Source organism: Prunus mume, linkage group LG4 (genome assembly GCF_029339155.1).
Source record: "Prunus mume cultivar Tortuosa linkage group LG4, ASM2933915v1, whole genome shotgun sequence".
NCBI lineage: Eukaryota > Viridiplantae > Streptophyta > Magnoliopsida > Rosales > Rosaceae > Prunus > Prunus mume.
In genome coordinates, this window is record NC_142701.1 from 13,999,561 (window position 1) to 14,013,185 (window position 13,625).

The 13,625-nt window shown below is 38.1% G+C and overlaps 3 protein-coding genes across 5 annotated transcripts; 1 reads left to right on the forward strand and 2 right to left on the reverse strand.

Moving 5' to 3' along the window:
- The first annotated feature begins 1,099 nt into the window (after nucleotides 1-1,099).
- Nucleotides 1,100-2,109, forward strand: LOC148917960 (agamous-like MADS-box protein AGL61). Its single transcript, XM_089049973.1, has one exon. The coding sequence runs from the start codon at nucleotides 1,150-1,152 to the stop codon at nucleotides 1,981-1,983; it is 834 nt and encodes a 277-aa protein (XP_088906099.1). The 5' UTR covers nucleotides 1,100-1,149; the 3' UTR covers nucleotides 1,984-2,109.
- Nucleotides 2,110-2,323: 214 nt separating this feature from the next.
- LOC103327738 (RING/U-box superfamily protein) lies at nucleotides 2,324-3,672 on the reverse strand. Its single transcript, XM_008230112.2, has 2 exons — nucleotides 2,724-3,672; nucleotides 2,324-2,523 (listed from the first exon to the last, which is right to left on the reverse strand). The coding sequence occupies exons 1-2, from the start codon at nucleotides 3,527-3,529 to the stop codon at nucleotides 2,442-2,444; spliced, it is 888 nt and encodes a 295-aa protein (XP_008228334.2). The 5' UTR covers nucleotides 3,530-3,672; the 3' UTR covers nucleotides 2,324-2,441.
- A 623-nt stretch (nucleotides 3,673-4,295) lies between these two features.
- On the reverse strand, nucleotides 4,296-11,715 carry LOC103327562 (ARID/BRIGHT DNA-binding domain-containing protein). 3 transcript variants are annotated; one of them, XR_016125973.1, is made up of 15 exons: nucleotides 10,520-11,614; nucleotides 10,173-10,361; nucleotides 9,711-9,764; nucleotides 9,419-9,507; nucleotides 8,844-9,138; nucleotides 8,653-8,709; nucleotides 8,354-8,385; nucleotides 7,899-8,034; nucleotides 7,643-7,816; nucleotides 6,584-7,219; nucleotides 5,880-6,017; nucleotides 5,679-5,777; nucleotides 5,124-5,249; nucleotides 4,934-5,024; nucleotides 4,296-4,838 (listed from the first exon to the last, which is right to left on the reverse strand). XR_016125973.1 is itself a non-coding variant. In XM_008229894.2 (15 exons), exons 1-15 carry the CDS (start codon nucleotides 10,667-10,669, stop codon nucleotides 4,713-4,715), a joined length of 2,352 nt encoding a protein of 783 aa, XP_008228116.2. In that variant the 5' UTR covers nucleotides 10,670-11,715; the 3' UTR covers nucleotides 4,296-4,712. The 3 variants fall into 3 exon arrangements, 2 of the variants coding, with proteins under 2 accessions (XP_008228116.2, XP_088906098.1); XM_008229894.2 differs by having other exon boundaries at nucleotides 5,124-5,224; nucleotides 8,844-9,123; nucleotides 10,520-11,715; XM_089049972.1 differs by having other exon boundaries at nucleotides 5,124-5,224.
- Nucleotides 11,716-13,625: the final 1,910 nt, after the last annotated feature.

Here is a 13,625-nt window from a genome sequence, read left to right on the forward strand (position 1 = left end):
TTTTTTGGTTCATGAGTTCTCCCATTCTAAGTAAGTAACACAAAAGAATACGTATTTTAATAAAAGAATCCCTAAACTTCAAGGAAAAAAAGAAAGGTAAGTATTCTCTTGAGTGAGATTAGGTAAGTAATTTTCTTATAATTTAGACTGCCAGTATTGATTATAGCCCTAAACTTTAGAAATTAACTTCCGAAAAACAGACCTTAATTATATGCTTCATAGTCAAGTCACTGGTACTTACCATTATATATACCACTTACCATCTTCATAACGAGATCTCCTTCATAACAAAACATAACCAAACCTAGAGCTACCTACCATATTATCTCCAAGATTGCTTCACAATATTTTAGGGTTTGCCATTGATTTCCTTCCCTCTAGAGTTCACCATTGATTTCCTTCCCTCTAGGGTTCGCCATTAGTTTCCTTCCCTCTAGGGTTTGCCATTAGTTTCCTTCCCTCTAGGGTTTGCCATTAATATCACGAGAACTAGTGCTACCATGGCTAAGAGGGGTGCTGATGAGAGTGAGATCACAAACGATGACAATATCAATGGGAAAAGGCAGAGAACTGATCCTACCATGGCAAAGATGGGTGCTGCTGAGAGTGAGATCATAAACGATGACAATATCAATGGGAAAAGGCAGATAACTGATCCTACCATGGCTAAGATGGGTGCTGCTGAGAGTGAGATCACAAACGATGACAATATCAATGGGAAAAGGCAGATAACTGATCCTACCATGGCAAAGATGGGTGCTGCTGAGAGTGAGATCACAAACGATGACAATATCAATGGGAAAAGGCAGATAACTGATCCTACCATGGCTAAGATGGGTGCTGCTGAGAGTGAGATCAGAAACGATGACAATACCAATGGGAAAAGGCAGATAACTGATCCTACCATGGCCAAGATGGGTTCCGCTGAGAGTGAGATCACAAACGATGACAATATCAATGGGAAAAGGCAGATAACTGATCCTACCATGGCTGAGATGGGTGCTGCTGAGAGTGAGATCAGAAACGATGACAATATCAATGGGAAAAGGCAGATAACTGATCCTACCATGGCTGAGATGGGTGCCTGCTGAGAGTGAGATCACAAACGATGACAATATCAATGGGAAAAGGCAGATAACTGATCCTACCATGGCCGAGATGGGTGCCGCTGAGAGTGAGATCACAAACGATGACAATATCAATGGGAAAAGGCAGATAACTGATCCTACCATGGCTAAGATGGGTGCTGCTGAGAGTGGGATCACAAACGATAACAATATCAATGGGAAAAGGCCGAGAACTGATCCTACCATGGCTAAGAGGGGTGCTGCTGAGATTGAGATCACAAACGATGACAATATCAATGGAAAAAGGCCAAGCAAACGTCGAAGAAGGGTTGAAATCAAGAAAGTTGAAGAGAAGAACAAGCGTCACGTGACCTTCTCCAAGCGCAAAAGGGGTCTGTTCAACAAAGCCGCCGAGCTCAGCGTTTTGTGCGGTGCAGAGACAGCGGGGATCGTCGTGTCTAGCAACGGCAAGGTGTTCTGCTTCGGCAGCCCCTCAGCTGACACCGTCATCCACCGCTACCTCGGCCACAATGCCTCCTCATTATTACATGCAGGTCAGCCAGATATTCATCATGTAAACGGCGAAGTTCGCTATTGTCCTTACAATATTTCTTCGCATGTGAATATAATGCGCAATGGTAATAAACAAGTGGAGGATTATATGGAAGCTAGGAGGCACATGGAGATAGAGAAGATCAAGCGTGTGATGAATAATAATACTGACAATATTGATGATATTGATAACAATATTGATGGAGAAAGAGGAGGATGGTGTTATGAATGGTGGGAGAAGCCGATTGAGATGACGACTAGTTTAGAGGAGTTGGAGGAATACATGGCAGCCTTGCGCCAGTTGAAACACAATGTTGAGGTTCGAACCAATCAAATGGTTATGAATGTTGGGTACAATTGTTAATGTAAATTATGTTTTATAAATTCACTGCATATGTAAATATACGTATAACTCTTTATTCAGATTTTCTCCAGATGCAAGCAATTTGGATAGATAATTATGTTTTTCTTTTCCCTCCTTGATCTAATTGTCAACAACTTTGTCCATTTCATATGTTAGCCCTTTAGGTATCGTTTGGACATAGACTGGATTGGAGTTGAGTTCAAGTCCGTTCTAATGAGTCTCACCCATGTAGATACAATACATTGTACTGTTGTCCAATTTAATAAGCAACTACAATTCCTTCCTCACAAATCTCATATTGCAATAGTTTCAACAAATCTCATGATGTAATACAGTCAAGATTTTTATCACATAATATGGCATAGAAAACCCCCAAAATACAACCAAGGATCAAAACCCCTCATTACATTTCTTTTTCTGAAAGGATGCTCCTATTCATTATTTGGCTTATAAAGTTCTCAAGCTGTTGAACATACATGACTGGAAAATTGGCTGTGAGGCCAATATGATCCACAGCCGTAGCAAAACTCCAATCCACACCTAAAAAAGCAAAATAAGAGTGAAAATTTAAGTACCACATATATGAAACTAGTAAATCAAAGCCTCCTCAATCTGCAAAACAATGTAGTGAAGTGTTTCTTCATAGTAGACAGAATATATATCTAATCATGAAACCAATAAGAAGATCAGATTATTGAACACTTGAGAAAAAAGAAAAATATAAATTAATGCTTGCTAACCTGCATGTAATGTGTAAGCAGCCATCAGTCTTTTCCACAAAGAAGTTGCATCTGGGACATCTCCTCCAATTCTTCTTCTTTGCAAGCTCCATCACCATGATATCTTCCTTCTCTCTCTCATTCTCATTCAAGTTCTGAAACTCCCCACAGTCAATCCCAGCATGCCATGCAACCTTGCACTGAGCACAGAACAGTCTCCGACAATTCGGGCACTCAGAGACAGTCACAACCTCTCCATCATCCACCAGCAAAGCAGAACAGTCCTTAAAAGGGCAGTAAAATTTCTGAGACCCCAAAACCAGAGACTCACAGAGAGCATTTTCCCACCTATCAAACACTTCCTTGGGAATAATAGACCGGCATGATTGTGGCTCCAGCACTTCTTTGCACTTCACATCAGGACACTTCACCATTGAAATGTTTTCCTGAATTTTAGTCCCAACATATGTTCCAATGCAATCAGTGCAAAATGAGTGGTTGCAGCCACTGTTTGTGAACATTTCTTGGGTTGATTTTACATCCATGCAGATCAAGCAGAAAGTTTCAGAGGATTGGCCGGTTTCTTTTTCCTTCCCCTTCTGTTTTTTCATGGGGGTTTCAACATCTTCCTCTCTATTGGGGGGTTGAGTAGAAATTTTGGGAGTTATTGAAGAGATTACAGAGGACATGAGGGCTTCTTGCAGCTGCAATTCTTGTGCATATTTCTCATCTGAGATGGGAAATACTTCTTCCTCATCATGAAGAGCTGAAAAGTAGAACTCATCCACCAAATCAAGAGCTTCACCAGAGCTTGATGTTCCCTTCATTTTCTTTAATTTCAATAAGACTTTTGAGAGCAGGGGACTCTGTCAATTAGAGTTTACCCTTCTGGCTTCTATGTCAATTTATTTATTTGGATGCATGGTATTAGAAATTAATGTGTGTTGGCTATTGACAATTTCCCAAACGATGGGCACTTTTACTTCCAAGAGGTTAATTTTACCTTACCGTTGTGTTTTTGTATTCTGTGCTTCTCGGTATTCAATCTTTGTTTTTCTTTTTCTTTTCCAAAATAAATTTATTATGCATAGCCTTTATTAATTTTAATCTCTCTCATTCCCATCGATTCACCCCCTTCTTCCTCATTCTCACTTCAACCACCAGACCTTTTCTTTTTTCCTTAAAAATAAAATTAAAAATTGAAACTTATACTTTTTGTGTGCAATGTATATTGACAGTGATATAAAGTGGCTACAATTTGTATTGTGTGATGAAAATAGGGTTGTGTTCTATCCCAAGAAGTTCAAAAATAAAAATGACCACGAAAAACAGAGGCAGGAGAAGAACAGGAAAACTCCTAATCCAGGGCCTTTTGAGATGGAGACGGAGATAAGAAATGGTGGCAGGGGACAAAGATATGAGGGCAAACGCGCCTAGCCTTGCCCCGCCCATCACAACACAAACTGGTTCACAAATCTAAGCAAAGTGACCTTATGGGACACTACTGAAATTTTTTCCCTAGGGGAGAAGGAGGAAGAATTGATAAACGGTTTTTTTTGGGGGGGGGGGGGAGAGAGAGAGAGAGAGAGAGAGTTAAGTCAGTATATCATAATCTTTCATTAAACGCTACATAAGTCATATATGTTCACATCGATAGCGGAATTATATTACAACGACCCTTCTGAATCATGGGATTTCTTGACTATCAACCACAATCCCCTCCTCCCCCAAAGGGAAAAAAAAACAAAAACAAAAAACAGAAATTAAAGCCAAAAATAGGACAGAAATTTCCCACCCAAAATGAAATGCCTACACTAACTAGTATGCTCTACTACACTTTTTTCTAACTTTGTCCTCCCCCCATCTTTTGTCTCCTATTTTACCATCAATGCAATTGATCAGCCGGACAATTTAACAATTTCCCGCGCCAGATTGGGAAGGAAGCAAACTCAAAATCAGAGAGCCAGAAGGAAAAGAATATAACTATGATGTTATAAGACCAAAACTGAATTACAGTGGCCGTGATACCGTTGAGCCTTGGGAAAAACCATTTGCAATTTTCTGTGGTTTCTTCTTGAAATTGCTGATGCTGCAATGCGGACATATGTATTCCAGTCCATCTGTTTTTGCATAATCCTGCAAAGTCAAAACAAAAGATTAACATATAAAAGCCAAAGGATTAGCTTGACAACCACAAGGTGCTCACGGAGATTGAGATTGTGATATGATACCTTAAAAGCACCAAGACCCTGCCTTCTGTCGCAGCCAAAGTGGGCCCACTCACCACATATTCCACAGTTCACCCAATCTCCTGCTGCGCTACTGCAGAACAGTTTCCAATCACATGTAAGCAGACATTATCAAAGTTAAAAAATTTCAACACTGGAGAAGTAAAAAAATTTGGATGGGATAAATGCTAACCTGTGACACAATAAACAGCACTCTCCATCTACATCATCATGAGCCAATTCGTATTCTAGGAGGTAAGTTTCGTAATGTCTTTTAAGTGTATTTCCAACACCCTGTGAAAACAAGAACCATACTCACCTGTATCAATTGATGTGTTACAATCTACTGAACCCTTCACATAAAGGAGTGACTTGGTCTATTCATCCTGTAGTGATTACATACTTTTTTGGTATTTGAGCTAAGATAATTGGAAAGAATCCCCAAACATTCTAGAAGCACTACTCTGCCACAGAATTAACTGTTTCACAATTCTGGTCCCACCTGTTCATTTTTATTTTATTTTATAGGATATGCTTTTTCCTTCCCAGTTAGGCCCAGAGTCAGCACAACTCTTGACACAGAATTAACTGTTTCACAATTCTGGTGCCACCTATTCATTTTTTTTTAATAGGATATGCTTTTTCCTTCCCAGGTAGGCCCAGAGTCACCTTACTACCTCTTCGTTAATCTTGAAACATTAATTATTTCAAAGTTAAAAACAAAACCAAAGGGAGATTATAGACATACAGTCATTCTATTGGTCATTGTGTAATTGCGCATCTTTGAGAAGATCTGTCCTTTCCAGTTGATGCCGTTGCCAACATGAAAGCCTCCCCTTGTAACCACCTGACAAACACCTCATCCTTCAATAACAAAATTCACTAAATTCTATATATCTTCTTCAGTAAGTGAAACCTAATTCCTGGCCAAGGAATTTGGTCAGTTCACCTCTTTATACAAGTTGTAGAGGTCAAGCCGCTTTCCATTGAGAATGGCATCTGGAAACTCCGCAAGTCCACCTTGAGGAATGAGTCGATTATGTCCTCGGAGAATTAGAAACTGCATTACATCCTTCAAAAACTCCTCCTGCTCAAGGGATAAATAAAAAGTCATCATAAGCAAGTGATTGCAACAAAAAAATAAAAAACAGGAGGAAAGTAAAACCCCAATAGTTAGGTATTATATTGGAAGGGATAGCATGCAAAAGAATTTCATACTGTAATAAGGGAACTCCTTTCATGTCCCCACTTTTTTTAATTCCACAACATCCCCTCTTATACCGTACCAATTCTTGTTTTCCAAGCAAAATTACATCTTTTGAAATAATAAAATAATAAAAATTCCCACTACCATTTTAAAAGTAGCTATTCCCTATTTTGATTTTCTCATACACTACCCCACTTTCTTTCTTGACAGTTATTTTATTTTATGATCTACATCTATACTAATTTTAATTACATGATTACAGCCTACATGAGGAAAACAATCTCCAGCATGCGGAGAGTGCATGGAAGGGCTAATATGTTGATTACTTGTGGACATATATGGTTACTTAACTGTGTGTATAATATATAGAAGCAGAGCTGGTTGTTCCTCTCGAACTTGTTCAACACCTACAAACTGATTTAACATTTTGAAAGAAAATAACTCACCTCTAAGCAAGAATGTATTGGGCTTCTTCCGCAACCATGTTTCTTTAAAGGCAGAGGATTCAAGGAAATAATCTGCTTAGAATGTGACGAGCTTGAGTACGATTTTCGTTGTGTTGTTGGAGTTAATCCAACAATATTGAGCTTTGTAGGGGGAGCAGGAGGTAGATTAGCCTTAAATTGGCCTCCATCGTGCCCATCTAACTCAGACATTCCAGAAAAGGGTGTCATTTTAGGACGACGAACATGAGGAATGGGCCTCATTGCAGCTATTTTCAATCTTTGCCTAGGTGGAAATAAAGGCGTGCTAACCCCATTCATGGCTGCAGCTTCTTTGTTGTCTTCGTCTATTTTAGAAGCAGCTAGACTTGGAAGCCTCTGGCTGTAATTAGAACCCCGGCTCGTCTCTTGGCATGGTTGAGATCTCTTCCTACTAGGAGGAGGTGGTCTCAACCAAGTAGGAGGGCTGCCGAGAATGAAGTCATTCGATTTATTATCTTTCCCCAGACTTGAACAGAAGAAAAGAAGGCGCTCAGCATCTTCTTTTTCAAAAGAAGCAACAGGTAATCCCTGAATGCTGGCAATCCCAAGTGCAACTAAACTATGATAGGAAACATCAGGTGCGAGCTGCCTCAAAACCTGAAATTGTAGTTGCAGCAAATACAGCAGTTACATAAAATATTGGAAAAATTGCCTCTTTTTTATTCAACCTAAATAAAAACTGAACACTGACGATCTAAAAGCCAACAAGATAAATTTGCTTTTTTAATAGAATGCTCCTTCGATCTTCCCAAGCACTGATGTGGAAGCCATAAAAGCAGAATCTCCATTTTCACGAGGTTCATGCCTTCTATACAAGTTAGCCCACCCCAATCCCTTGTAATACCCAACCAAAAGAGGGATGAATTTGATTACAACCGCAGATTGGGCAGGTGAGTGGTGACTAGTAGAGTCAAAATTAATAAAAGGGGGCATAATTCACACAATTCTTTCAGATTCTTAAAATGTTACCAGATATCATGATGGCAAAGACTTAAGACAGGGAAGGAAGTAGGTAAAAACCTGTGAAGCCCATGCTGGAACCTTCATGCATACTTCAAATACAGTAGCCCCACATGCAATCGAAGCAGACTTCCGTGGTTCAGATAGAGGTACTTTGTTTCCCTCATTGTTGGGCAGTGCACGTACTAGTTGAATCTCTTCAATAACCTCATTCTTTATATGATTCTCCAAAAGCTGAAAATAAACAGGTCACAAGGTGTAAAAGTTGAACAGCTCCGACTACCAGAATTTTTCCAGACAAGTCCTTCAGGATTACCTGATCATCAAAGCAAGTTTGTGCACTGCCTGACACAAGAAGTGAGATGTGCGCAGAACTACACGTTGATACATCACATCGCATAGTCACAACACCACGAGAAAATGTCCCGGCCTGAAGAGGCGGTGGAGGAGCACTGATCACATTGAAAAACATTAATTAAATAATTGTATTCACAACACTGCATAACTGCACAACAATTCATCTTTGGGGGAAAATAATAAAAAAGTAACAGGGAGTTTGAAAGTTCAATGTAGTATTGAAGATGTTTCAAATGCCAAAATGCATTAATATTCAACACCTACTTTAGAAAAACATAAGAAAATGGTGACGCCTCCACATGAACAGTTATTTAAACCAATAAGATGATGTAAACTACTATGCAATTAAAAAATTACAAATATCCAATCAAGCAACAACAAAAGAGCATCCATTATGTACAGGACCCAACATACCTAAACTTGCCATGAAGCTTGCTCCCACGCATCTGGAGCAACATAATTACAAAATGAGGAAAAATTATCACTCTTTTCAACATCATGATGATATTAAGGGTAGTAGATAAAAATAAGATAGTTATTTTTTGGATAGATACAAATGTAACCAAGTTAAGTAAGGCAGTACAAATACTCTTTTCTTCACTAACTTTAATATGTCAAACCAAGCATTCTCCAGCAGGGCATGAAGAAATGCTTCCCCCAAATAAAGCTATAGGAAAATGAAAGGCAAATAGGCTAAGAGAAATCACACTTACTTCGATGTTTAAGAGGGCATTGAGACCATCCTCCAAAGGTTCCAATAAACTTGCATCCTGAAAATACGTCAGCCCATCATAAGTCTATGAATGAGGAGATGGGTATGTTTTTGCTGGCATTCATGTGCATGTGTTCCTACATGAAGAATTAGTATTTAAACACTGGTAAAAAGAGGTATATTCGGGCTTACCAATGTGGAAGGCTCCCCACAAACAAGAAACCTCAAGATCACATCATCATCATGTATCTTTATAGCAGGGAGAGTACCCAAGGAACCTTCTTCATCTTCCTCCACATCTGCCTCAGGGGGATCAACGTTGATCTTCAAACGATCACCAAGAAGGCATGGCCCCAGCTCAGCACTACTAGATTTGTGTCTGTTAGCAGGACTGGCATGGCTGTTTTCTACACAGTAAAGCCTAAAGGAAGCATATGCAAGTTGGAAAGCATCCCATGTATGAGTTGATGAACTGCAATCCAAAAAACTGCAGTTGTCAAGCCTGTTTAGTGTTTGTACAGAATATAGTAGCATAAAGATGTGTCAATTAACGTCAGCCATGCATAATGCACAGACAATTCCTATAATCCAATCAATGGAATTATCTCCAGTGACGCTAACTAGACATTAAACAACAGTAGTGCACATATATACATGTGCTAACCACAACCTTTTCAAAATGGCGTTTCTTTCTCTATAACCAATCCAACAAGCTATCTAGAGATCCTTTACCCACATGCTCAGAAAAATTAATAAAAGATAAGTACCTCTGTACCACTGAAAGCAATGCATGTCGAAAGTGGCAAGCAGCATAAGAAGAAAATTCATGTTTCCAATATATCACATAAGGAATTCCCTGCACATGAAACATACACAGTTAACCACAATTTTCAACAAAAAATAAATAACAGGCTTGCTCGGACCAAAAAATAAATAACTAAAAAATCAAAACAGGCTTGCAGTTCTAAAACAAAAGTTCAACACTGTAACTAGCCATTTCTCACTGAGCCCTGGTAGTGAACTCCTGAAAGCATACTTAATAAGCCTTACTGTAATTACCTTAGAGTGAAGTGCCGCTGCCAAATTTTCACCATTTGGAACCTCCAAATAAACCTGCATATATACATATATTAAATGAAGTTGGGTCACATGAAAAAACAACCTTTCGAGATATTACAAAGAACAATTGAAAAGAACATAAGAAAAAAAAATCACATAAACCAAAATCAGGGAATGAACTGCATACAGATTTCCAGACCACAAGAAATCATGCAATGCAGACTCTCCTCACACCTCACAAGACATTTCCCAATTACCTACTTCTTGATTTTTCAATATCTTGTCAAATGAGTAATTCAGAGTTAAAGAATTGCATGCCGCCATAATTAGATAAATAAAAAATAAAGGAAGCAATTCACCAACTACATAATAAAATTTTCATTCCAATGAAAGAAGGAACAAGGGCATAAATCATACATGCACAAAAAATGACTTTGCAAGTTCAGGAAATCAAATACATACAGTTGTAGGCAACGTGGCACCAAAGATCTCAGATATAGCTTCGGCAGTCGACAAATCAACATCTTCCCAGACAGGAGACCCAATTTCATTATTCTCAAGCTGTTCTCCTTGCAAGTATACAAGATTTGGCTTATATGATTCAAGCATTTTACAGAACTCCTCTTTGCTTGGCTTGGCCAGAGTTTGAACCTGCATTAGAAGAGTGACAAATATGGTAAATTTAAAAACTAAACTGAAACAAGGAATTCACTTAATGAGCTAAAAACAAGATGATACTGGTAATTAAAGTATACGCAACACATTCCATATATAAAATTCAGAAGAGAATGGTAATAGCAAATTCTAACCTCCAAACGACCTGAAGAGACTAACTCTGGAAACGGGTATTTGAGCTTCTCATCTAGGGTGTCCTTGTTAGGTTTATCTTCAGAAATTTTCCCACAAGTGACCACAAGCAGACTACAAGTGTGCTTTGAAGCTCCCTGAGAATGATTCATTATTTCCCTGCAGGCGCCCAGAGAGTTGGCAAAGCAAAGAAGCCCAGGCTGCTCACCCAAGAATTAAAACCCGAAAACCATCACATCTCCTAGATTATAACACTGAGGGCATGCATCAACTTCGACCCTGACTTGGATACCAACCACACGAACCTGATCAAATTTCCAACTTGATTCACCTTGTAGCTAGCATTCAAGGAGGGATAACCAAATCTACTAAGAGGGGTCAAATCCCTCCTCACAAAGCACTCTCAGAACCAAAATTTCGCCAGAAAGCCAGCATGGACTCAAAGAACAGAAGGTCCTAGCAACAAGATCCAGGACCCAAAACAAGCCAAACCCTATCTCACAGGAAGAACCTATAATGGAAACTATGAGCAAACTCGACCAAGTTTTGCTTACTGACGGATGCAAATTGGAAAAAAGCCCTCAAATTTCAACCCAAAAACTGTTGAAATTGAAAAAATAACCGAGACCCAAATGAGAAAACCTGGAGAAATCAACGAACCTGGCAAGGAACAAGGGAAAATTCACCACCTCAGACGACAGAAACAGAAAAACTCACCGACCCAGATGAGGAATTTGAAGAACTTGAACAACCCAGAAGAGAAAATCAGGAAATACCGACGACCCAAGAGTCCTTAGCTTCTACAATCACAAAAAAAGCACAAAATAGACGAGTAAAGTACGAAAAGAGAACCCTAGGCCCGTAAAATCCAAATCCCCAAAAAGAAATTCGCATAAAAAAAAACCAACTTCTAATAGGAATTAATTTATTTATCTGTTTCTGTCTATTGTATCTAATTCAGCACCAAAATAAATCAAAATGCTCACAGTCACCAAAATTTAATAAATTTAAAGTAATTAATATTCGCATTTGTTAAATAGGTGGGTGTGTCAGAAAAATGCATTCAACCTCAAAAAGGTCAAACATAACCAAAAAAACATTGATGAAACAAAAAGAGACTAATTAAAAGGACTTTTGACGAACTTGATAAAGTACCAAACTTTGATTGGAACCCAATTGAGTTTAGCGTGTAACAAACATTCAACCCAAAGCCAAAGCCAAAGCCAAAGCCTCAAAGCCAAAAGTTCGAAACTTTCTTAGAAATTGAACCAAAACCAAAACAGAGGAGCAGTAAGTTTTTCAAGTCCCATTTCGATTTGTTAATCTTTTTCTTGTATTATTATTACCCTCAAGATTCGGAACTTGTGGGAGGTAGAGTAACAACAACAATGTTTTTGATGTGGTCATATGCTCCAAAAGATAATCAAAGAAAGCCCAGGATTTCTTTACTATATTTGTTTTCTTATGCATTTCATTTAATTTAATTTTCCTGTTGGGTTTTGGGTTAAGGTTGGCATTCATAATTCTTTTCGTTTTTCTTTTGATTGCTTCAAGTTGATTGGATGCACGAGGAGGCCCTGATCTTATTCGCTCGGAGCTTGATCAATGATCAAAGCTCATCCAATTCCCAGTCTCCATCAACATCTCGCTCCCACGTGCGCGCGCGTAAATGTACACGCTATGGTGCCTAAGCGCCAAATGAAGCATGCAATGCAAGTGATCATATCAAAAGTAACTCCCAACTCAACTTGAAACTTGAAATTTGAGCTCTAATGACAAATTAGAAAGGTTTTTGGAGTTAAAGTTTGAGTCTTTTAATTACCAACTCCATTTTGATGAAAAGAAAAAAAAATTACAAACTCAATGACAAATGCAATTTCATAATCTAAACCATCGATTTTGTATGTTATGATTGTGATTAGATCAATAATCGAACATGATATTTTTTTCTTATGAACACTAAACTATTTGTGATGATAATCAAATAGCTAAACACAATTCTAGACTGATAGTTTTAAAAGTAGCATGTTACAAGATAACCTCAACAACAAAACCAAAAAAGGAAAAAAGAAAGTTGACTTATCTTATATTTGTAGAACTTATGAGTTGAGTTTATATTTTTGATGTCTTTGATTATACTGTTGAAATTTATATTTGATTTAAAAAAATGTTCATGGGTTGAACCTATTATATAACTCGATTATATTTGGAATCTAAATTAGAGTCTCAAATTGGCCATCCAGCCTACTCATTTCTTGAAGTTATTAGGTCTTACTATCCACACACATGGTTGAGCTTGAACTTAGCGACAGTAAGAATTGACAGATTTTCTCTCTTCTATTTTGTTTCGACTAACGAATTTGAATTTTATGCTAATCTTGCGACAACAACTAATGTCTATGCACGTGCCCATGTAAATTTGTCTTCTCCCTCTTTTGATATTTAAGGAGAGTGGTGGTTTTTTAGTTTTCTTTTAATTCAGGAAAATGAACAAGTTTCTTATCCGCCTAATGTCACATCAAGTTGTTAACAATAGATCTCAATTGCAATTGTCAGAAATTAAAAGGCTAACACCAACAAAGTAAAGGTACAGAAAAAGCAAGATAGTCAAATTTTATAACCGTAAATACGAGTTTAAGAGCATCTCCAACAAATTCTTATCAATAACACAATATTATGTAACCTAATTGGAGATACTCGGAGTACCACAACTAGTACTATTTGAACATGATGGGATGGTATATGATAATGTTCTGCTTACATGATCTGAAGGTTAGTTGTCCTGTCTTTAATATGTATGAATATTAATATATAGCATGATATCTAGTAGAAGGCCAGAATCATTTTGTTTGCAAATCGGAAAAAGAAACGAGTCTAGCTATATACAAAATGAAGCCTTGGGAGTCACCGACTGCTGGCAACCCTTTAATTGCCTAAAAAACTAAATCTTTCGGACCACAAATAAGTTAAAAGTTATGCTACAGGCCACACCACTCACAACTACTTCTACAAGCATCTTTAATATATGCTAAATGAAGGGAAGCACGCCGAAGCAAACCATGAGACTGGTCTTTGTAATCAAGCTCTCCAACATTTAAATCACACCTT